The sequence below is a fragment of the Fringilla coelebs genome (assembly GCF_963513975.1).
Source record: "Fringilla coelebs genome assembly, chromosome: 3".
NCBI classification, from domain to species: domain Eukaryota; kingdom Metazoa; phylum Chordata; class Aves; order Passeriformes; family Fringillidae; genus Fringilla; species Fringilla coelebs.
In genome coordinates, this window is record NC_140030.1 from 45,940,864 (window position 1) to 45,964,035 (window position 23,172).

General features: G+C 45.0%; 1 protein-coding gene across 1 annotated transcript; it reads left to right on the forward strand.

Annotated features, from left to right (window-relative positions):
- Positions 1–20,502: 20,502 nt before the first annotated feature.
- On the forward strand, positions 20,503–21,489 carry GPR6 (G protein-coupled receptor 6; the record flags this gene model as incomplete). Its single annotated transcript, XM_084201592.1, has 1 exon — positions 20,503–21,489. The coding sequence occupies one exon, from the start codon at positions 20,503–20,505 to the stop codon at positions 21,487–21,489; it is 987 nt and encodes a 328-aa protein (XP_084057718.1).
- Positions 21,490–23,172: the final 1,683 nt, after the last annotated feature.

Below are 23,172 nucleotides of genomic sequence, written 5' to 3' on the forward strand. Positions count from 1 at the left end.
GAGGAACTAAAGAAAGTAGTAGGATTTTGACTCTCAGTCAAACTTAAACCTTGCATGGAGACATTCTCCGCAGGCCAGAACTTCCATAATAACTTCTCCCACAATAAAATTAAATACCCTGTGCCACTCCTGGGTTTTCCCCAGGTCCAACTGTTGGATAATTGACTCAGATGCTCACAAGTCTAAGCTATGAAACCTTATGCTGGCTTTAAGGTTCTATACTATATTTTGAGGGATTTTTAAATTTTTCTCCTCCACAGCTTGCAAGGGTATTTTGTAGGCTCATGAACTCCCTTCTTAGCAAGAGAGGGATCACTCAGTAAAACCTTTCTGAGAGGCAGGATTTTAAGAAAGAGACCAGTTACCTGGTAGAAAATCCTTTTCCCCAGGTGCTCTGATAATCTTTCTGCAGTAAGTCCTACAGGAGGTGTTTAAGTATTTGTCCTTCTGGTCTCCCTTCTTTCCACATAAATCACAGTCTTTTACAGTGGGCTTGATACCAGGAGTGAGCAAGAGCTGAAATGTATCTCAGTGAGGCAAGGGGAAAGGAAAAGGGCAAATAAGGGAAGAGCTGGAGCCGTCTGGGTGAAAAGAAAGGTTTGGACACCAGTGAGGTATATTTGAATAAGCAAGCTGATGCACAGGGAAGAGTAGATTGTCAGGAAGGCTGCAATTTAGTTGCTAGGAAGTGCAGAGGAGCTGTGCACGCACCTGGGCACAGGCACAGCACTCGCTCTCACGTTGCCGGCCGGGTGGGCAGGTTGAGGGTGCGGAGCCGGAGCTCCTGGAGTTGCAGAGTCCAACTCAGTGTGCGAGCACAGCCCAACATGCCCAGGGACACGTGGAGCAGGGGGCTTGTGCTGCTGTGGCAGGGAGGAGGCTGGGTCACAGCACGTGGAAAACAAGCAGCGAGCCTGCCATTGAGACATACCCCATATCCACATGAGCCCTGACGGGAGTCACAGCAGTCATTTGGAAGACACATGTGCCAAGCCTGATTTGAATTTCCAAAGGTCACATTTCTCATTCTCTGTGCACCGGGATTCTCATTAACAAGTGTCCCCAGCTGGCCCTGTGCAGTGTCCTCAGGACATGCTGTTGTAACCAAGTCGTGCACCCAGGGCTTCCCCCAAGGCTTCAGTCTCATCTCACTACTTTCCACTTCTGGGGGGTCATAGGGGAGGGGGCTGTGTCCTGGACACTCTATGTAGGGGATCAGATTTTGACCTAGCAGGCACGTCCTGCTAAGTGTTGCACAAAACCTATGGAGCAGCTTTCTGGAGGTGTAGGCTGGTTTGTAGCACCCTCTGATTGAATTCCCCCTTACCTGGTGGCAGTGGCCTTAAAGCCAGGAAGGCTATAAACAGAGAGGAGGCCTTCCAGTCAGATCACCTCTCCTGGGGGATGAGAAGTTACCCCTCTGCAGAAGTTTATTCCTCCCCATTGTGTCTCCTTGGAGGTACGTACAAAAATGGCTTAGCCAAAACACCTGCACTTAAAAAACTAAAATTAGATGAGTCCCTCAGTAGCCTTTATAAAACCTGGCAGAGCTGTGAGATAAGTAAACAGCTACATTATAGGGTCTCTTACAAAAGGATTTTTTGGCTTTAGCCTCTGTCTCATCTACTCCAGACACAGCTAGGTACTCCTCTGGTACAGTGCTTCTCTAAAATAAGGTTGTGTGCCACCTCAGGGCTACCCTGTGTTGTCAGGGGTAGACAGGACTTCTGACTCACCAGCCAGGCCAGAGAACAGGCTGCTCAGGGTTAGAGAAGCTTGCCAATCATCACTGGCTTTGAGCAAAAGAGGATTTTGTCTGTCTCCATTGCTGATGGGTCATGGTGACCTCTCTGCCTATGTCAGGAGCCTCATGCAGGGACCAGCTCTCCTCAACTCCTCTGGGACTCACAAAGCTTAGCTCTGCTTCTCCTCTGCCTGCTGACAGCATGTTATCCATCTGCTGCCTTGGCTTGAATCTCTCATGAACATTATGTTGTGGAATGTCTTCTCCAGTAACATTTATACCATTAGGGACTCCACAGAATTATCCACTTCCCACTCAATAAATGCTTTCCTTTCAAATGCTGGTTTTGGATAGTGTTTGCACTGCAGCCTGCTGAGCAAAAGCCATATGGGGAAGTTTCTGAGAGAACTTCACTCTGCCTGAAGCTCAGGGAAGTGTCATTCACCTGAAGATGAGTTACCTGCCTTTTTGGTCAGAAGTAATTGGTCACAATTTGGAATCTTCACTCATCTGCCACATGAATACTACCTGATCCTCATCTACCTTATGTATTCTGCTTTTGGATGGTCAGTACTAAGACCCCAGATCACTGAATCTGTTGGTCTGTTTTAATCATCACCACTGGTCTCCTCCATTTATTAGATGTTGGGGAATTATTGTACTCCCACTTATTAAATGCAGAGCATACGGTGATAGCGCAAATACTGCATTGGTTAGTTGTTTTTGCAGAAGTCCCCTTTAGATTTTTTTTCTTATAACTTAGATACATAGGGTTTTGCCTGTTTTCATTCCACATATTGTTGCCATTGTTGATTTTATCGATCCTTCTGCACATCTTCAATAGCATGGGTCTGACCACAGGGTCACAATTACTGCTCTGAGCAATCACAAAACATCTCTTCACCTTCCAGGTCTACAGTTGCAAATGTGAAGCTGAAAAGTTTAGTCAAGGATGTGTTTCCTGCTAATTCTTCTTCTAGGAGTTAGTTTGTGCCTTCATTGTTTTTTCTGGACTGCACGTTTGGGCTAATTCGGGACTAGATGTCTCTGATTATATCCCCTGATATTTTCTTTCTTTTAATTTTTTTTTTCTTTTTCAGTGATTTGGCTGTTAGCTGTGCTTGTAGAAATAGAGGTTGCAGTTCATAAAGGCAGCTAAAATCCTTTCCATGCTTTTCACAGTTTGTCACTGACTGAAATTGCAGCAAGGTCCAAGTGCTGAGGGTGCGATCCCAAAATACTCTTCTAGGGCCACTTCATCACTTCCTTATAAGAGGAGAGGCTATTCAGAAAAACCCTGAGGAGACATAAGCACAAAGTGTCTCTTTCCCCCCTCTTTTATCAAAGGCTTGCCTCTCACAATTGTCTCGGTTCTCTCCTGTTGTCCCCTGAAATGTCCAGCAGCTCTTCGCCGCCGTGCTCACGCAGGGAGCTGCAGACGGGAAACATTCCCAGACCCCGCCTGTATTCTCAAGGATAGGAGCGTGTTCCAGGCTGAGCATCTCTGCACAGCTGTGTGTCAGCACACAGGGACAGGCAACAGAGATGGGCCAGCTTGTGTTTGGTCACAGCAGGAAAGGGGAGGCATTTTGAAAGAGCACCACTTTTCCCACAGAATTCCCTGAAGCTGAACTGTTATATTTTCTGTTACAGCATAAGTTTTCCAGTGCAAAATAAAAATATCATTAAAGCACTGTCAGTATTACAAAGTGTTTGATACAGTATGAATTTTTCAAAGGAGCTGTTTACATTGAGTTGATTATTAGCTTAGTCTGTAAATCCCCTGAAAAATATTTATCCTCAGTGTAAGTGCTGTAACTCGGGGAAGGATACAGTTGCACTCCTCATAAGCATAACATGTTTTTCAGCTTCTAATTATGGAGCAATCACAACAGCCCTATAAGGAAATTAATGGCTTTGATATTTGTATGTAATTAATATTTCTCTATTTCTTGGTTCCTTTTTTGTTACTGACTAAAAAAAGAAATTGCCAGTGCCTTTCAGCGCTGTGATTTTAGAACATTCATTTGCACTCAGCTTAGGATCATTTTGCACATTGTCCTGTTTGTAACTCATCAACTGCATGAGCAGAGGCACAAGCAGGAAGTTTCCAGTTCTCATCTATGCTGAGAACTGCTCCTGGTGTTCTGTATTCTAAGCCTTACACTACCTCAAGGGGCTGTAGTGCAGACTCATGCCAGCCACTTGCTCTTTGAATCCTGACTTCAAGATTGTAAACATCCTCTTTGCTGACAGTCTGCTTCTTGCCAACATGGTTGTTAAGCTTCCTCACACTCATGCTCCCTTCTTCACTCCCTCACTCCCTTTTCCCTCCTCTGCTTTGTAGTTTGTTTATGCTGGCATGCTACACTCCATGGTCTCCCTTTCAGATAGTCTTCCAGTAACCTCAAGGGGGGTTTGGAGACTTGCTACTTGCTTTAACGTGCCTAAAAACTGTTGCTCTCTCTTCAGGCTGGGTAGAACATTCGTCATTTCAAACGACACCAACACAAAGAGAGGTTGCAGCTACAAAGGCTATGATGGAGTTTTAACTCTGGAAACCCAATGGCAGAAGGAAAGTGCAGACATGGCTTGGTCTCTGTCTCATCAGGAGAAACTCACTTGTAAGGACACTGATATCTAGTAGCAAGTCTTTCTCACGTGGAGCTTTGTGGGAATACTGCTTTGAATACAGTGGGAATAGCATCAGGCTTAAAATATAAATACATTTCTAAAACTTAAGCATAAAAATGTTCGAAAACCTGTGATACATGGGTAGAATGAGGCCATACTGTATATGCACAGTATTTTTCTCACATTGTACAGCAGCACCACTTTCAACAGCAGCGAGGTTACAGCTTAACCAGGGGTGACACCCTGAAGATTCTGCAGCCTATAGATGTCTTTTGCTGGCAGTAAAAGTATTGTTTTCAACCTATATTAGGCAAGAATAACTGAAATAATACATTACAAAGCCTATCTTTCATTTACTTAGTTTCCTAGGAAATGCAACCAATAAAATCAATTTCCATCAGAAAGGTATTTTTAGAAGAAGCGGCCTCTTCCCTGGCCAGACTCACAGCTCTCCAGTCATTGCTTTCTGTGCACTTTGCCTTTCCCACTTTGTTCTTCTTCTCTTCCTACCTTGCCATCTGAAAATTATTTATTTTCTGTGCTCATCTGGGCAGAGCACAGAGGCTAGATACCAAAGCCTCCATTCCTAGGTGGGGATGTAGGCAGGGAAGAAAGTCCATGTGGGAACCAGAAGGAAGCAAAAGCAATTACCCAGAGTCCTGGTGCTGTGTCTGTTGGCACTACCTTTCATGGCAGAGTGAAAGAAAGCCTCATCTTCTCCCTCAATTGACAATTTTGTTGACTTTCAGACTGTAATTTTGAGACACTGTTCAGGTGGTCCATGGCCAGCACTAAGTCAGTGGGTCCATGGCCCTGGTCTTTATTGCTTGAGACCACACAGCAACCAACAGTGCTGCAAGGTGTGACCTTCTGCACCAAATAAACACTAGGGGAGTGTGAAATACATGTTTCCCTGACATCCTCTGACACAAGGGCCCCAAGTCAGGTTTTTTTTTGTTTTTCAGATTCCAGCAGGAGTGTGGTATAATTTTCTCCCCTTCTTTTTTTCACCATGGCTTCTCCTCATCTGCCTGGTGTTAACAACTCGCTTGCTTTCACTCACATATTTACACCCTTTTGTCCTAACATCTCCCTGCTGTTCTCTGTCTCCCTGTCAAGCAGTGCTGGCCTCGTGTCCCTGGGATGTGCTGCTGGGGAAGGCAGATTCTGGGGCACACTGAAGTGTCCCTGTCCCTAACTCATGAGCTCCTTGCTATATTCTCTCTCCCCTGTCTGCGTGAGGAGGGGGGGATGGAGTGGCCTTTGGTGGGCAACTGGTGTCCAGGCAGAGTCAACCCACCACTGTGGGAAATGTCAGTAGAACCCAGGAGAAGTAGCCCAGGTTAAGGATGAATCATCAAGAGTTAATGACAGAAATTGCATCTATTTTTAAGATTACACAATAGGAAAATACTGACCTGCATTTGGTTTGAATTTGAAGTGGCTTGGCTTACTTTTCACTTATTTTGAGCTGAAAATGTGCTTATTTTAGAGTATTTATCCTGCAGAATCTGTGACACTTTATCCATCATCCATTGTACACGGTGCACACAGGCATTAAATTACCAGAGCATACAACCTGTCACAGTCCCTGTGCATCTTCCTCTGAAATGTATCCCAGGATTGTGCAGATTTATGAAACACTCAGAGGCACATGCATCTGAGGCTGTGGTTGTCTTTCCAGCTGTCTTCTCAGCAGCAGTGTAGGTGGCAGTGACATCCATTATTCTTCCCTGACCATTTCCAGAATCCTGATTTTGGTTGCTATGTCTTTGCTGAATTTCACTCTTTGGACGGAAATTTTTTATGGCAGGACAGCAAGAAATTCAAGAGTTGCTGTTGTTTTCATGTTGCTGCTTCAACATATGTTACTGTCTGCCACGAGGAAGACACAGTCCACCCTTTATATATATATTAGATATATCATACACATATTAGATATTGTATTTATGCTGTACTACAATACACTATCCTGCACTATGCTGTAATATAAGTTTTTTAATGTGTTTATATAATTATAATCCAAACTAGATAAACCCTTGTTTGCCCTAGCACTTTAGGAGAGGAGCCAGATGGGCAGCCTTTCAATGGGAGTTCTGTTTGTTCATCTGGGCGAGTCCTGCATCATTGCTGGAAAAGGAAAGAAAAGCCATTTTAAGATCTCCCTCGTGTCATGTAGCCTTGATTTGGATCCTGAGGGCTCTGTGCTATGGGTATTTCTGTCAATGGTGCTGCCTAAATATCTACAAATAACAACGCCCTTAAGTGCTGTGTTGATGGGAGGCCAGGGCACTTGGCAGCCTCCTGGGCTGAGCCCTCTCCCTCTCCTGCCTGCAAGGCACGGAAAGAACTCAGCTATGTCCTTCCTTCATAAGTATTTTAAAATATTCAAGAGAAGGAAACCAAACCAGCAATGGGAACACCTTAAAGGGGGATTCCTGTTTCCTTTATCCTCCTCTGACCACCTTTATGTCCTAGCAATTATACTGATTTCAGTATAACAGGCTGCTCTTTGACCTAAATCCAGCAGACTGGGGCCATGACTGAAATCAGTGTACATGCTCACAAACCGACTGAAAGGAACTTGAAGGTGACTCCGGAGAAGGCCAAAATCCATCTGAACTCCAAAGATCCACGCCATGGTCCTGATGGCCAGGCCAGTGACTATATATTTTTCTTCATACACTGCTTCGAATCCTGTTCAAATGGAAGAAGGGAATTTGACTATTTTGACCATTAGAAGAAATGTCCAGGCCACACAACAGCTGCATTTGGCATGGGTTGGGTTCCCTGAACACCATGCATGTATATCTGGGGGTGATTTTCCACATAAAGAGGCAGGAGCACTGCCAGGTGCAGACCTCAAAGGCACTTAATGCAATGCACAGTGTGCAGTGAGAGCTTCAAAGGATGGAAGCATCAAAGAGAACCTCTGCAGCTGATGCTGACTGCAGCAAATAGATGAAAGGACAATATCAGGAGGATTCTCCTTATTTTTTATTTCTTAACAGGGGATCAAGCAACTGATCAAAATTTTACCTGCATTGAAGTGATAGACTAGACCACAAAAGACTGGTAATTTTCCAAGCTGACTTTGTGAATTGCTTTTGGAGCCCGGTTCTTAAAGCACTGCCCTGGCACTGTAAGAGAAGGGGATGCACTGGCACCCCTGGAAATGAGGCAGGGTTACCACTGAAGGGCTGTTGAGGGAGATGCTGTCAGCCCTGTTAAAGCAGGGAGGGACTAGCAGGCTAGCACCTATCTAATAGAAGGGGAAAGATGACCAGAATCAGCATTTAATAAGTTTATTCAGCATCTTTTGAACTCAGCTGCCCTACTGATGCTTTTTTTTCTAATATCATAGACTTGGAAATAATAGCCTTTATTTAAGTGCTTATATTGAGTCATATCAGCACTGCATGTTCCAGCATTAAGGCTTTGAAAGGGATATTTGATATGAGATGATTATTTGCTAAGCCATCAGGTTCAAAAGTAGATTTTTTGGAAATAGGCATGACCAGAGCTGTTTTTTAAAAGTGACCTGCAAACAGCTTTTTAAAACTCAGCAGCTTTGCCTTTTCACAGTATGCTGCCTCATATTCACCAGGAACTGAGTTTATTTCTGAGTACTGATGTCCTCAATTCTTGATGCTCAGCAACTTAATTTTCTGGGTTTTTCAGGTGCCCTGCCTGTGACTTTGTGAGACTCAAACATATTTAGGAATTGGTAATATCATAAACTCTATCATGTTGGTTGCAGTTCAGTCTTCCTTTTGAATTTTGTAAATGCTAGCAGTCAAGTACTCCAAAAGAGTATTTTGTGTGTTTTGGTGCAAAAAATAAATGACTGTGTAATGAAAGGCATTGTATTTAGCATTAAATAAATGCTAACAGTAATTAAAATGCATTCCTAAATTCTTTAGCTTGGATTTTTGGTGACTCACCCAGTGCCTTTTTCTCTGTATCTGGATATTTTTGGAGCATGGATGAATTCCAAGTATGAAATCTCAATTTAGACAGGACAAAAAGCATAACAGCAGGTGGGGGAAGTGGCCAAAATAAAGGCAAATTTATATCCACTGCTTGATGAAGAGGGTTCCTTCTTTTCTACCTCAGTATCTTGACTCCCTGCCCTCAGGAGATGAGGGTCTTGCAGCCATAGCTGGGGCAGGCTGGATTTTCACATGTGTTCTTGAGTGAGGATTTGCAGCTCCCCTCCTGATGCAGCCAGTGCTGCCCTACTCAGTGACCATGTCCTGCAGCAGGACTAAAACCCACTGAAAAACCTGCCCTGGGATAGCCACGACCCACAGCTCTGTTCCACCTCTGTACTTCTGTGTAGCTGCTTGGATGGGTGGCATCCATGGTGTCAACCTGCAAAACTGATGAGCTTGTGTCTGCTTCTGTGTTTAAAAAATGCATAAGGCCATTATTTCCACTCACCCAGAATAAGCAAATAGTTTATTAACCCTTCTGAGTCTGCAATCTGGAGCTTGAAGATTTAAAACCATAAGTGGTTTAGAAGTTTGGAGTCCACAACTTCACAGTGTGATTAAGGTGTTGGTAGCTGTGTGGGGCCTACTGGTACAACAGAGCTATTTTATGAAGTTCCTTCAGGGTCCAAACAAATTCCACATCTCTGCTTCCTTCCCCACAATATGATCTGAAATAACTTTGCAGCAAAACTTTCATATCTTGATTTTCTGCAGAGCTTTGCAAATGGCTGAAGTGTGATCTGTGGGAACTTGATGGCCCAAAGAAGCCAGGGGAGGGCTGGGAGCAGGCAATGGGAGAGCATGGATGGAGGTTTGGTGTCTCTTGACATCTACTGCCCAGGTGGAAATCAAGTTATCCCCATGCCAGAATTTCAGGCAATGCCTTGAAAGTGCAGGGGCAGCAGAGCACAGGTTCTCCTGTCACCACAGTGAGGGTGGTGGGGGAGAGGCAGTGCCTCCTGTCACTCTTTCACTCCTCTGATAAGAACCGGGGCAATGAGGGTTATGAGGGAAGGACTAAATCCCTGCACAGGGGTGCGCTGGTTGTCCATCTGCAACAGGCTGTAGAGAAGCAGCTCCTGCATTTGGAGAGGTCCAATGGGGTAAAAAGCCAAGTGCCCAAGCAAACAGGAGGTTTTCTGTGCCAGTCACCTTTGCATTACGCTCATCCCCTTGCTCATCAACTATCCTCTAGATTCACTTCCAGCTGTTCGCTTCCAGCATTTTTTAAAAGTCCATGGTGCTGTCCAGGAAAGGAATAAAAATGAAGTTGTGTGTTAGAAATGGAGGCATCTAATGCAACCCAGGAGAGCATCACTGGACTGGCAACTCTGATGATGTCCAGGTCCATACTAGAGGCAGGTATCCCCACAATTACCGACTAGATTGATTGGATCGCTTACTGGTCAGAGTAGCAAAATTGTGCCTTAACAGTGAGTATTGTTAGAGGAAGGTGAGATACAACCAACAAAGAAAACACCATTAGAAGGTTATCAGTGCACAAAAAAGGCTTGTGCTTACTTTTGACACTGCATGCAAACTCAAAACCAGCAAAAAGGACGGCATTACAAATCCACTAAGTGATGCTTCCCTGGAAATCAGCTTCCTGTCTTTTTCAACCCCGACCTGGAATCTTCCCCCACTCACGGAGCAGGGCAGCAGCTGGTCATGCCATGGGGATGTGTGGGAACGCCAGACTGGCTCCTCTCTAAACTGACATTGGATACTTTCAGATAAACTAACAAAGATTAATTTTTTTTCACCTTGAGAATCCAAATTAATTTAGAGTGTTGTCTGATCTTGATGATCTACAAAATATCTTTAACTAGAGATAACTCTAACCCTTTGGGCATTTGAAAATAAATATTTCTATGCCTTTTGAAAATAAACACAAGCAAAAGCCATATTAGCATCTTAAATGTCAAAAAGATAGCAAGCATCATTTTTGGAGAGCTCTTACAAAGTAACTGGGTTTTTACATCTTTTGACTCCCACGAGGAATTCACAACAAGGTTTTCTGAAATACTTAGTTTAAATACCAAAGTTACTAAACATTTGAGAATGATATCTGAGCATAAATGGTGCTGTCCTTTCCCTCAATTAATAGATTTTTGTGAGATACCTTAATGTAAAGTGACAGTATTTTGAAATGCAAAGAGGAGTGATGCTCTCTCTGAAGTTTATTTGGCTAATGTGTAACTGCAAATAGCAGAAGGTCAATAAACAAGAAGAGCTTCAGGGCTTACAGAAATCACTGACTCATGTTTGATGATACAGAGGTTGCCCAAAAGCCCCTGGGTCTGGGATGAAGCAGGCAAAACACAGCGAAGTTCAGTGTGCAGCATCCTCCCACAGTGCAAAGGACACGTGGATGGGACAGAAATGTTGCCACAAATCCACTCCTCTGCAAGGAGCACACAGGGGAGGGGCTCTGCCTCCCTTCTGGTACCACCTGCCTGGTGAGAGGCGGCTCTGAGGGGTGGACAACAAAAGGGGGGGGGGTCTTCCAGCTTCCACTGGTAGCATCCCCACTCCCAGCTGTATCACTGCTATGAGGTTGGACCTTGTTGTTGTGGGGCTGTGCTGCTGAATCTTTTTTGGCTGGTTAGTCTGTTTTTGGGTTTATGCCTGTAAAGTGAAAAATCAGGATCTTGCAATCACTCTGGACCTCACATATTGGATTGACTTCTCATGGGGATCTTCCTGAAGAGCAGGACTCTCTCATTCTCTTTCTCTCTGTATGCATGGCATGCAGATGTGTGTGTGCATGCATGTAAATAAGGCCTAATAATGTCATTAAATTAATTCCTCCTGTTGCTATGGGAGCACACACTATTGACTGAAGAGTGTGCAGCAGAAGTAGGTGCTATGGCTAATATCAGAGCAGACCTTTGGATTTATCCTCTAAAACTTTGGGGTTTTTTCCCAAAGCAGACTGCAAAAAAATTTGGCTGGAGCTCCTGAGGCTGGGAAGTGCAAATTAGGAACTGTCGATCTTTTCCCAGCTTGCAAATGAGCCAATCTTCACACCTAATATTAGCAAGCCCCACCTGGCACAGCAGCCTGTGCCTGGGGCTGGTTCCCAAGGAGATGAGCAGTGGGCTGGCAGGGTGGCAGGAGCAGGCAGTGCTGAGCATCTGAGCACTGGCTCCTTCAACACCTCCCAGTGATCCATTGGCCTGAGGGAGAAAAATCAGACCTTGCAGGGCAGCTAAGGATTCCAAAATCACACTCTCCCATGACAGGCAGGGTTTTCTCCTGAACTGGCTGTGCTTTCAAATCAGTCCCCTCACTGGATGGCAAAGGGGCACAAAGCCAATGGGCAGGATTCCGAAGGTGTCATGGTTCCAAAGGCCTGGGGGTGAGGAGCCCTCTGCTTTGACCACCACCACTGCCTGCCAGGCTATTAGAAAACAGCAACAACAGTGATAATAGTTAGGAGATGTCAGTGAAGGCACAAGCTTTGTTTCCCCCTTCAGCCACCTGCTGCAATCTGACAGCCAGTCAGTTTTTGACCCCATACACCTTGTTAATGCCACGTCACAAAAGTCCCTAGTGTCACACAGTACCAAATCACGCACTTTGGAGAAATCCAAGTGTATTTTTCTGCATAGAGGTGTTGGTTCCATCCCATAGAGGTGTCTGATCCCATAAGAGAAGGAAAGAAAAATTATCTAGAGTGGTGTGTCTTCTGAGAAGCCATGCTAATGACATTACTTAGGTTTCCAGTGTATGATTCTTAGCTGCTAAAGCTATCTGCACATCTTTTTTTAACCAGGATGGCTTCTCCCCAACAAAACATGCTGTGGAGGGTTCTTTTAGGGTTTGGGTTTTTAGTTTAGTTGTTCGTTGGTTTTTTTGGGGTTTTTTTTGAGTTTTACCAGTGTTTCTGAAACTGCATCTGCAGGAGCTCCCATAGAATGATCTGAATGATATCCAGTTGGCATCAACATTTCCACCATTAAACTCACAGCCCCAGGCACCACATCACACTTCGGAAAACTGGCCACTTTTAAAGCCCTGAATATACATCTGAGTGCTTGGTACTGCATTCTGTTTGCACAACATAAATGTCAACACAGCCTGACCAGGGGTACCTAGGCAACAGCTAATTTTGAGGTCAGTGATTAACTCTTCTTTGTCAGAGTGTAATTTACCATCAAATTATCTCCAGCTGAATATAGCATTTCTGGATTAAAAAAGGTCTCCTTGCTATTTTAAGACACTGAGAGCCTTTATTAATGATGGCAAGTAACGTTTGCTGCATTTTCTCCTTTTCCAAATACAGATGTTCATGAGAGGAGCAGTCTCCTAGGGAGAGTGACCCCTACTCCAGTATTCCCAAGAAGAGGAACCAAAGGCTGAGCTCAGCCACTGCACACCATGATGCAATGTTTGTGGCCATAGAAGGGAGCTATAAATTTTTATTTTCCATGGCACATATACACACTTTCTTGATTAGATAAAAAGTGGATGCTACCAATATAACAACAGTGAAATACTGACGCTCAGCTTGGGCTTTGCTCTTTCCCTCCCTACACAGAGCACATTGCTACCTTCAGCTCTTCAGAATCCCTCGTTTCTTCGTCAACTTCCAGCTAGTGACCCAACCCATAATTTTGAGTTCAAAGCTCTCCATATCCTAGCACTGTATTTCAAACCTATATTTCTGCCTCATAAGGCTTTTTGGAAATAAGAGTGAAAAACCTGACATATTAGAAGGTCCTTCTAGTGCTCATGTCAAGAAGCAGGTCTGCAGGGATTACCAAGGCAAAACAATCATCCTTCTATCATGCTGATGTAGATCACAAACTATCATTTGTGATCTACATCAGCATGAGCATTTGTATGGAAGACTCCAGAGCTCTGGACATCACACCACTGGGTCCCTGCATTTGGTGCTGCCAAGCTGAGCACAGGTTCCCCTGTGGGAAGAGGAGGAGGAGAGCAAGTTGGATGTACTGCTTTGTCTGTGGATTTTCCCCAGCCTTTCCCAGCCTTGGGAGATGTAATCATCTCTGCCCCTGTGCTCTGCCCTGTAAGCACCCTGCAATGCTAGTAACTTCAGCCTTGCCAGCTCTACCTTTGGTTTTACTATTGTAAAACTGACATCACCAGGGGGGAAAAAAACTACAAAAAAAAAGTTTCCTGAGAATTTGCAATTCTCTGTAACTGACACAGCTAAATATTCATCAATTTGTTTCTTGCTGGCAGGCACCCAGGCTGTTGAACAGTAACTGGCTTGTTTTAGACTTGCTTTAATTTGTTCTCTTAGAGGAAATGTCTTCTCTAAGGTTTGCCAAGCTGACAAGTAAAGAAATATGAAACTATATTTGTATCTGGAAGACTCATATAAAACATGTAAAGAACAAAACTTTAAAATAACAAGGGTATACATATGTAGATGCTATTGGCTTACACCTGAGTTATTACTGTCTCTGGGTAGTATCTAATTTGACATATAATATATTTGGCTGGGATGTATGGATTTGTACCTGTGATTTCAAATAAGCAGGCCAAGCAACCCAGGACAGCATTCCCACTGGCAGGCAGGGACCTTGCTTTCTCCCCATAACCTGCCCCACTGCTGAGGATACAGCCTTCCTCTCTGAAGAATGCTGAAAGCAGCAGCTCTTTGCCCACTTTCCTGCCATTAACACAACAGATCCCACCTGTTCTACTATTCCTTTTTAGGATGCAATCTTCTCACATGCCTGGGATTTCTTGCAGTTTAGTGACTCAAGGCCACCCAGTGTTTCTTGGCTTCCACCTTGTAATTAGGGAAATTAGTTGAGCATTAGAAGAAATTGCCTATGGAGATCAGACCAACTCCATCATTGAAATTTTAAGGACAATTTTAAGATTTTTTTTTTTGAGGGCAAATTGGAAAACTGGCTGCAGGGGATAGCTTGAGCACAGTTCATTTTGTACTGAGGCTCTGTGGATACGTACCAGAGCAAGCACAGGAAAGAAAGCCTGACTACAGCCTCACAAGATGAGTGAAGCTGGAGATTTGCTCCTGCCTCAAAACCAATGTTTCTGTATTACATGCAGTGGCTGCTTAATATGGCTGTTGGCAAAAATTTTAGGTGAGGCATAATTCATTCCTGTGGGAGATGTGGGACAGAGAATCAGACTTCCCCAACCATTTCCATAGGGACTTGTTCAGTCATTACATGAATATCTAAGGGGCTGTGTCTGGGCAAATGTTTTCTCCTAGATTTTATAAAAATGCTCTGCTTGGGTCTCTACAAACAAAGACACGAGTACCAATTTTTTGGAGGATAGTGTTCTAGGGCAGATCCTTCTTGGGCAGAAGTGCAGAACTGCTATCTCAGCCTATCCCTCTGGTCAGACCCATGGTTGAGCTTATTCTGTTCTCCACTTGGACCCTATTCTGAGCTCTACCTGCTCAACAGATCCTCAGCACTGGGATTCCTGGCTTAGAAGTAGATCCTTTCCCATTTTATTCCCCTATTGTTCCCCAAGCCCTTCATAGAGACTGGCCCACAGAGCCACGTCTGAGCTGCAGGCAGGGAAATTACCCAGGGGTGATGATGGGGCTGTCTCCTTGCAATTTCTAATAAAGCAATTTCAGAGAGGAAGATGGGCATAGTGCTTTTTCCACAATGAAATTTATTTTTAGCTGGCATTCTAGCATCTGGAAAAATTGTTCTCGAATTCACTATTAACTTTAATGAAAAATATCTATCTACACCCTCCTGTGTAGCCACTGTTCACCAACTTATAGGATCACATGGAACAACAGAAACCAGTGTTTTTAGTTATTTTAGCGAAATAAATTTGCAGTTTCTTTTTACAAAGCTGCAAAACAACATTTGTTAGGTGAACTTTGGACTCCCTCTCTTAGATGTGCAATTTAAAGGCCAGTTTAAAGCCTTTCAAAAACTTTGGCAAAAAGGTTTTGAAAAAGTTTAAAAGAAAAAGAACAATAAAAGACCTTGTTCCATTGCACTTGATGACACATCTAGTGATGAATGACCTTTGTTGCTGTTGCTTTCTTTCCATCAACAGAACAAGCAGGGCAAGGAAGCAAAGGTTGCAAAATATGTGTGTTTAGCTTCAGCTGATTCATCACTAATCTCTAGAAATAAATAGAGTGGACCAGAGGCTACCTTTTCCAATAAGGGTAAGCAGTTAGCATACAAACCCACGTGCAGCTCTTTCCACATCCAAAGTTGCTGGCCTAAGTTCCTCCTTTGGAAGCTAAGCCAGCTCCTCTGCCTCAGCCTGGCTGGCTGCTGGCAGTGGGCTGATAGATGTGGAGATTGCCATGCATGTGTCAATAGCTCTCACAGTATCTGGGCCCTTTCTAAATGATGATATGAAAGCTCAAGCTTTCAAAAAAGCTTCTCGATAAATAAACATCTCTGGGTGGTGAGCGCTCAGAAAAGGCATCTCTGTCTGACTAAGCTTAAGAGGTCAAAGCTGCATCCAAAACTCATCCTGTGTGCAGTGGGGTGGGAGAAGGAGGAGGAATCAAAGTCTGGAGCCTTGCCACTGTCAGCCAAGGGCACAACCAGCAGCCGCTGAAACTGTGAGTGGGGCAGGGCCAGGGGAGGTTGGGTGGGAATTCTACCTCAAAACCAAAATTTCAACCTAGGGTTCAGCCTGAATCCCTTTCTGATGACTGGTATTTGTTACATTATTGAAAGCAGATTTTCACCTGCTTATGTGAAGTTTGTCCCTGTACTTTCTGCTAGTGATTCAGAAACCACATAAGATGCAGTATCATTTTTATAAGCACCCATAAAATCCATTGGAGAAATGCAACCTTTTAAATGTAAGAGAGTAAACCAGGATTTTCAACACAAGCATGTGCTAGAAAAAGTGTGATAGTTGTTTGCTTGCGTTTATGCAGACCCATGTAGCCTTTTCTGCAAGTGAAACAGATTTTACAGACATGCAGTCTCTTTTCTGGAATGTATTTTTATTTTCACAAAGGAGTGGTAGCACCACGAGGGCTCCATCAAGAACAGTCAAGGTCCATGTTGGAGACCCAATGTGTGGTGGAAAAACGGGACTGTGAAGAATGAGACTGAAATCCTAAATGGTGTTTGAACCCCTCTGAGGTTGATGTCACCAGCAGGTTTTGCAACGTGGCATGTTTGCAGGTGGACACCTGCCCAAATATGAAGGATCAAGCAGAGGGTATCATTAGTAAAAACCTAGAAATTGGTGTCACCAGGTGACTCAGCTGAGTTCACCAAGTCAGGAAAATGATAAACTTGAAGTGCCTAAATGGATTGCTAAGGGCTTAAAACATCTTTTCACACCAGCTGCATAGACATCTCTGAAATGCCAGTGCTGGTTAGCTCACCATCTGTGTTATCCCCCCTCTCTCCCCCTCCTCCCGCCTTTATTTTAAGGCTTCTTTATGTTTGCCAGAAGAAAAATGTCTCTTCAATATTTTCAGCATGTTATTGGAAAGATAAATTTTGAAGAGAAATTTTTGTTGGTTCCAACTCTTGCTATGTAAAGCACATTTAATAATACTTAACATTTACTCAGCCTACTTATTAATCATTAAAAATACCAGCTAGCAAAATAATCCATAGTTAACTGAAATTAAGTAATCACATATTAAAATTACACTACAATACTGCTCAGCTCTCAGAACAGATGGAGAATTCAAGCAGAGAGGTTTTTAAAACGTTTGTTTCAGCAACTTTTTTATTTTGTTGCCGCTTAATTTTCAGAAACTCACTAAGATAATTACTGAGTTATATCATGCACGATGCTTAGGTATGCACTGCTGGAACATAGCTTTTTATATTTATATTCTCCTGTGAGAGCTGCAGATCCAGCCTCAGCTAGGAGGGCAAGATGAAAACATCTTGATGACAGTGCAAAAGGTCTGACCAGACTTTTCTCTCTGCTGCTCCTTATGGTGCTGTGGGAAATGTGGTGGCTTTTAGGCACCAGCTTTTTATCTACTCTTTCAATCCTCTTTTTTACCCAGAACCAGTTAAAATTAAGAGCAATCCAGATGGTTCACCTTTTGTTGGAATGACTGATGCAAGAATCTCTACTAAGAAGATAAAAGGCCTTTAATGACAGCTCTGGAAATGCAAACAGCTCTCAAGGAGGTGTAACCATATTAACAAGCGTGGAGTTGATCCCTAACCCTGCCAACTGATACTTGGCAACGTGAGGGAGATGCGGAAGATGCACAGCACTGCTCCCTGGGCTCTGTAAGAACCTGACGAGGACTGTAAGAGCATCCTTCTCTTGAAAGGGTAAAAGTCCAGGCAAATGAGGGAACAAAAGAGCTGAAAGAACTCAGAAAAAACCTGACACAAGGAGCAAAGACAAGCTGGACCATGTGCATCTCCCATTCAGAGACACACCACAGTGGTTGAGCAATTCTTTCTCAGAGTGAAATATGTGACCACAGGCACAGGGTGTGAGACTAGCCCATTCTCAGGCTAAAAACTCTTCCTACATCTCACTCTGAGATCCTAACACTCTCACAAGGTTCCACCACACATGAAATTACTTCTGCCTTGGCAGCATGGCTCTTAATGTTTTCAGTTAAGGAAAACTGTTTAAAATCCATAATATAAAAAAAATAGACTGCCCTATGATATACATACTATTGCAGCCAAGACTTGCCACATACTTGTTTCCAGTGGTAACAAGTTGGTCAAAGATGTGACAAATTGACCCCAAACCAAGACTTTCCACAGCACATCTCATTACTGAAAACCAGATAAATTATATTTCTCTTTCTGCTTTACAGATGCCATAAAATTACTGCAGATCTTACAGCTTCATAGTGGACCCCAGCTGGTTCATGTTTGCAAACCTGACTTGCTAAGTTTGAATGGCAGCATTTTTAATCAATTTTGAAAGATGTTTGGAATAATTTATTCTGTCACAGTCATTTTAATTAATGTTGAAATTAACCACCTCTGTTTGAGAGGTAGACTGGAGGATTTCCTCTGGGCAAATACAGAATTTTACTTTACCTCATATTTTACCTTGCCTTCTGTTGCATTGCTCTGTAGCAGCTCTTTCCACACTGGGATTCTTGTGATTTCAATATTAATCTTAATCCAAGTTTACATTGGCATGCCTGTTCTGCAGCTGGCAGAGGGTATAGAGTAACTGCTAAGTTCTAAACTATAGCAGGGGTACTCGACCAAGTGTTTGAGTTGAGGAGACTTGCAAACCCTTCTTAACTCTGCTTGAAACTGGTTTTACTGCAGTTACTAATGCTGTTGTAATGCCTGGATTGGTAAGGGGAAACATACAAAAAGGACACCCCACAGGAACTGTGGAGGCAAGTTGTAGTGAAGGCAATTACTAAATAAAAAGGAAAAATCTTTACAGCTGAGGGTGAAGCAGAGCCACAGGTTGCCCAGAAAGGCTGTACAGTCTTCTTCCTTGGGGATAATCAGACTTGACTGAATGAGACCCTGAGGAAATTCTTTGCACAGTTGATGCTATCCCTGCTCTGAGCAGGTGGTGGGACAGGAGAGATGCCCCAGACCTGACCTACACTGGTCCCTTCCAAATTAAGCTTTTCTGAGATCTGTATTTCAGAATTCCTGGGGAGCAATGGCTTCAGTTGTTTACAGAGGTACAGAGTGTCCACAGCTTGTCTTGATGATAGTGTTTAGCCTGCAGGAAGATATTGACAGGGGTGGATGTAATGAGTGCTGACACTAATTCTTTTTGAATGTGCCCACCTTTTACTGTGGCACAGCCTGCATGCTTCCTTTGTTTGGACTGTTCAAGACAGTAAACACATTTTCTTCTAATGTATTTCTCAAAATTGTGTCTAGATGGTTTACATGCTGTTCTCATAACTGAGAGGTCCACATTCTTTTGATTGTCAGTCACAGAATGAACACAGTGTCCCAGACTGAGGTGGGGACACCTTTTTGCTTGTCCCCTGGGAAACCTGAGTTGCTGCAGAGGGAAGCTACCCACTGCCCACATTTGTTTGATACTGGTTTTGCCAGCAATGAGCACAAGAATGTTATCCTTTGACCATATCAATATGTATAAATATTTTAAAGGAAGGCGTCATGAGGATGGTGCCAGGCTCTTTTTGGTGGTGCCCAATGGCAGGATGAGGAGCAATAACTGCACAATAAAATGCAAGAAATTCTTCCTCAACCTGAGAAAGAACTCGTTTACATGGAGGGTGGCAGACCACTGAAACAGGCTGCCCGGGGAGGCTGTGGAGTCTTCCTTTCTGGAGACATTCAAAGCCCACGTGGACACGTTCCTGTGTCACGGGCTCTGTACTGACCCTGCCTTGGCAGGGGGGTGCACTGCGTGTTCTCCAGAGATCCCCTCCATGGAGCCCTCGTGATTCCGTGATTCTGCTTCATCTATTCATGCTTTAGAGGGGAAACGTGCTGGCTGCTGCTTGGTTGCGAGACACAAAGGGTGAGACAAGGATAGAGCTGATACCTGTTATACCCGTGGGATTGAGTCTTTTGTGGTTTGAGTTTATAATTTTGGGGACCTCAGAAAACGGCGCGGATGCGTTCGGTGGCGAACAGACTGCTAGCCCCAGAGCATACACTGTTCAGAGAGCGCAGCTGTGGAACGGGCTTTTTCAATCAAATGTGCCGCTACTCGGGCACATTTCCATCCGCCGGAGCACGGAGCTCCCGCTGGGCTCGGAGCCCTTACAGCAAGCGCTGCACGGACGGCAGCCACCGCGGGAGAACCGGCCGCGGAGCGGGGGGAAGAGTAGCGGGAGAGCCGGCTCCTCGTGTGCGTGTCTGCCCACTTCTCCCTCCCGGTGCCCAAGACCAAACCCTCCGTGCCCGGAGCCGGGCGGGCAGAGCGGGCCGGCGCCGTCCCCGCTGCCTGGGCGGCACGGCGCCCCCGCCGCCCTCTCCCCGCGGCCCGGGCTGCCCCTGCCGGGCCCGGCCCGCCCCTGACGTGAGCGCGGGGCGGGGCGCGGGGGCGGCCGGGCCGGCGGGAAACTTCTGCGCCTTCAGCACCACAGACAGGGCGGGCGCGGTGCCGCCGCCCGGCATGCGCGCCCCGCCGCCCCACCGCCACCCCTCCGCCGCCCCAGCTGCCCGCGCCCCGTCGCCGCACCGCCGCGGTCCCCGCACGGCCCCGGCCGCCCCGGCGGCCATGGAGGCGGCGGCAGCCCTGAACGAGAGCGGAGCGGCGGCCCCGCGGCTGCCGGCCGGCGGCGGCAACTCCTCGCTGGAGCTCTCGTCGCGGCCCCCCGCGCCCGCCGCCCTCAACCCCTGGGATGTGATGCTCTGCGTGTCCGGCACCGCCATCGCCTGCGAGAACGCCCTGGTGGTTGCCATCATCTGCTACTCGCCCGCCCTGCGCACCCCCATGTTCGTGCTGGTGGGCAGCCTGGCCACGGCTGACCTCCTGGCCGGCCTCGGCCTCATCCTCAACTTCGTTTTCCAGTACGTGATTCCCTCGGAGACGGTCAGCCTGCTGACGGTGGGCTTCCTCGTCGCCTCCTTCGCCGCCTCCGTGAGTAGCTTGCTGGCCATCACGGTCGATCGCTACCTCTCCCTCTACAACGCCCTCACCTACTACTCGGAGAGGACGGTGCTCTGCATTCACACCATGCTGGCGGGTGCCTGGGGGGTTTCCCTCTGCCTGGGGCTGCTGCCCGTCCTGGGCTGGAACTGCCTCCACGACCGCACCTCCTGCAGCGTCGTCAGACCCTTGACCAAGAGTAACGTGACGCTGCTGTCTGCCTCTTTCTTTCTCATTTTCCTCATCATGCTCCATCTCTACATCGAGATCTGCAAGATCGTCTGCAGGCATGCCCATCAGATAGCTCTCCAGCAGCACTTTCTGACTGCCTCGCACTATGTCACCACCAAAAAAGGAGTCTCCACCCTGGCTATCATCCTTGGGACCTTCGGAGCCAGCTGGCTGCCTTTTGCCATCTACTGTGTGGTGGGGGATCCCGACTACCCTTCTGTGTACACGTACGCCACGCTCCTGCCTGCTACCTACAACTCCATGATCAACCCCATCATTTATGCCTACAGAAACCAGGAAATCCAGAGGTCCATGTGGGTGCTCTTCTGTGGCTGCTTTCAGGCTAAAGTGTCCTTTCGCTCCCGGTCCCCCAGCGATGTCTGAGTGACTGTTCTCTGTCAAGCTGCACCCAGTGACAATCTACCCAGTGAACTATTACAGTGCCTGTTCTAAACTTCAAACTACGTTGTGAAGTCGTTGGAAACATGCTTAAGTATTTGCACTTTATACATATTTGTATCTCGGAGAGTGGTTCGGGGTATGGAGTTTTGGGTTCCCTGAAAAAAAAAAAAAACAACAATGTGGTTGTATATAGATTTGCACATCACATTTGTAAAGTGAAGACATTCCGGTACTGCTTGACTATAGCACCTTATTTCTAGCTGCTGACCTGCCAAAACAGTGTTGCCTTTCTGAAGGGCAGAGAGAAAGAAAGTTGTGTTCGTGTCGTATTTCTAAGTGTGTGTGCTGGGGGAGGGAAGGGGGTGGGGATGTCTGTATGTGATGTGTGTGTCTATCTAGACTTTGCTGCACAACATTGATAAATTATAACATTTTGTATACAAATAAAAATATTTAAAATGTAATATAACCTGTGTGTTTAGATGCATTTAGAAAGAAGAGAGATGGCAAATTTTCCAGTTGAGCAAAGTCCCTTTGTTTACTTTTGAAGGCTCCCCATGCAATTCTGCCTAAAGAGATCATCATTCACTATGGAGATGAAATACTGGACCAAGAAAGGCACCTTCCTACTTGTTTGTTTGTTCTCTTCTTTAGTCTGGCAAAGAGTAACAAAGAGCACAGACTCTTTTTTTTTTTTCTTTTTTTACTTCCAACAGCCAAGGAAACAAATAGCCTAGTCAAATAAGCTGCTTGTTACAGTTATTCACCAGGTTCCCGGCAGCTTTAATTTTCAAGTTATAAATTATCCCTTTACAATAATGACCCATTTAAAAATTATTAGACTGTGGGGAAAAGCATTCTCTAAGCTGGGCTCTTTTTTCCTGTTTTAGTTTAATGCCAAAAGGGAAAAAAAGGAAAAGGGGAAAAAAGGCACAGTATTCTTTCTTAAAAGCCTGTAAAATGCCACAATATGTGGACTTTCTTTATCATCCACAGTTCTGAGGGGAATCTGAATTGTTTCTCTGCCTCCTTGTTCTTGGACATCCTGCATACTGCAGGAAAATCATTTAAGTGCATCTTTGCTGTCTGCCTGTCTCAGAGCAGTGTACAGTCATCTGAGAATCCCATGGCTTGGTGACTTCAGGGAGTCCATCAGAGGTCAATGTTGTTCAGAGTCTGGAGCAGTCTTTCACTCAGGTTCAAATCCACCAGTGACTGATTTATTCAGAACAACAGCAGGTGCAACAGATTTCAGGAGCTGTGTTGCTGTTCATTTACTTATAATTATGCTACACTTACATCTTGGTTATGTTATAGTTTATTACTATGTTTCTGTTTGTATTTAAGGGCTGAAACAGATTCCTTATATATGCATGGTACCTTATATGAAGTTTGGACTAGTGCTTTTCCCAGTTTATGACTGGCAATGGATCAAACTTCTGCCTGCTGGAGCAGTTGGGTCCACAAGGATCCAACAAGCCTCAGAGAGGCTGTGAATCAGTAATGCTGTATTATGTGCAAGTATTATGAAACTCAGCATCATTTCACTGATCACACAAAGATATTTCATTTAAAAGAAAAATTGGTATTCCAGGCTGCTAGCTCCACTATTTTTATCAATTCTAATAATCACAAATCTGACATTGTAATTGATGACTACCTTCA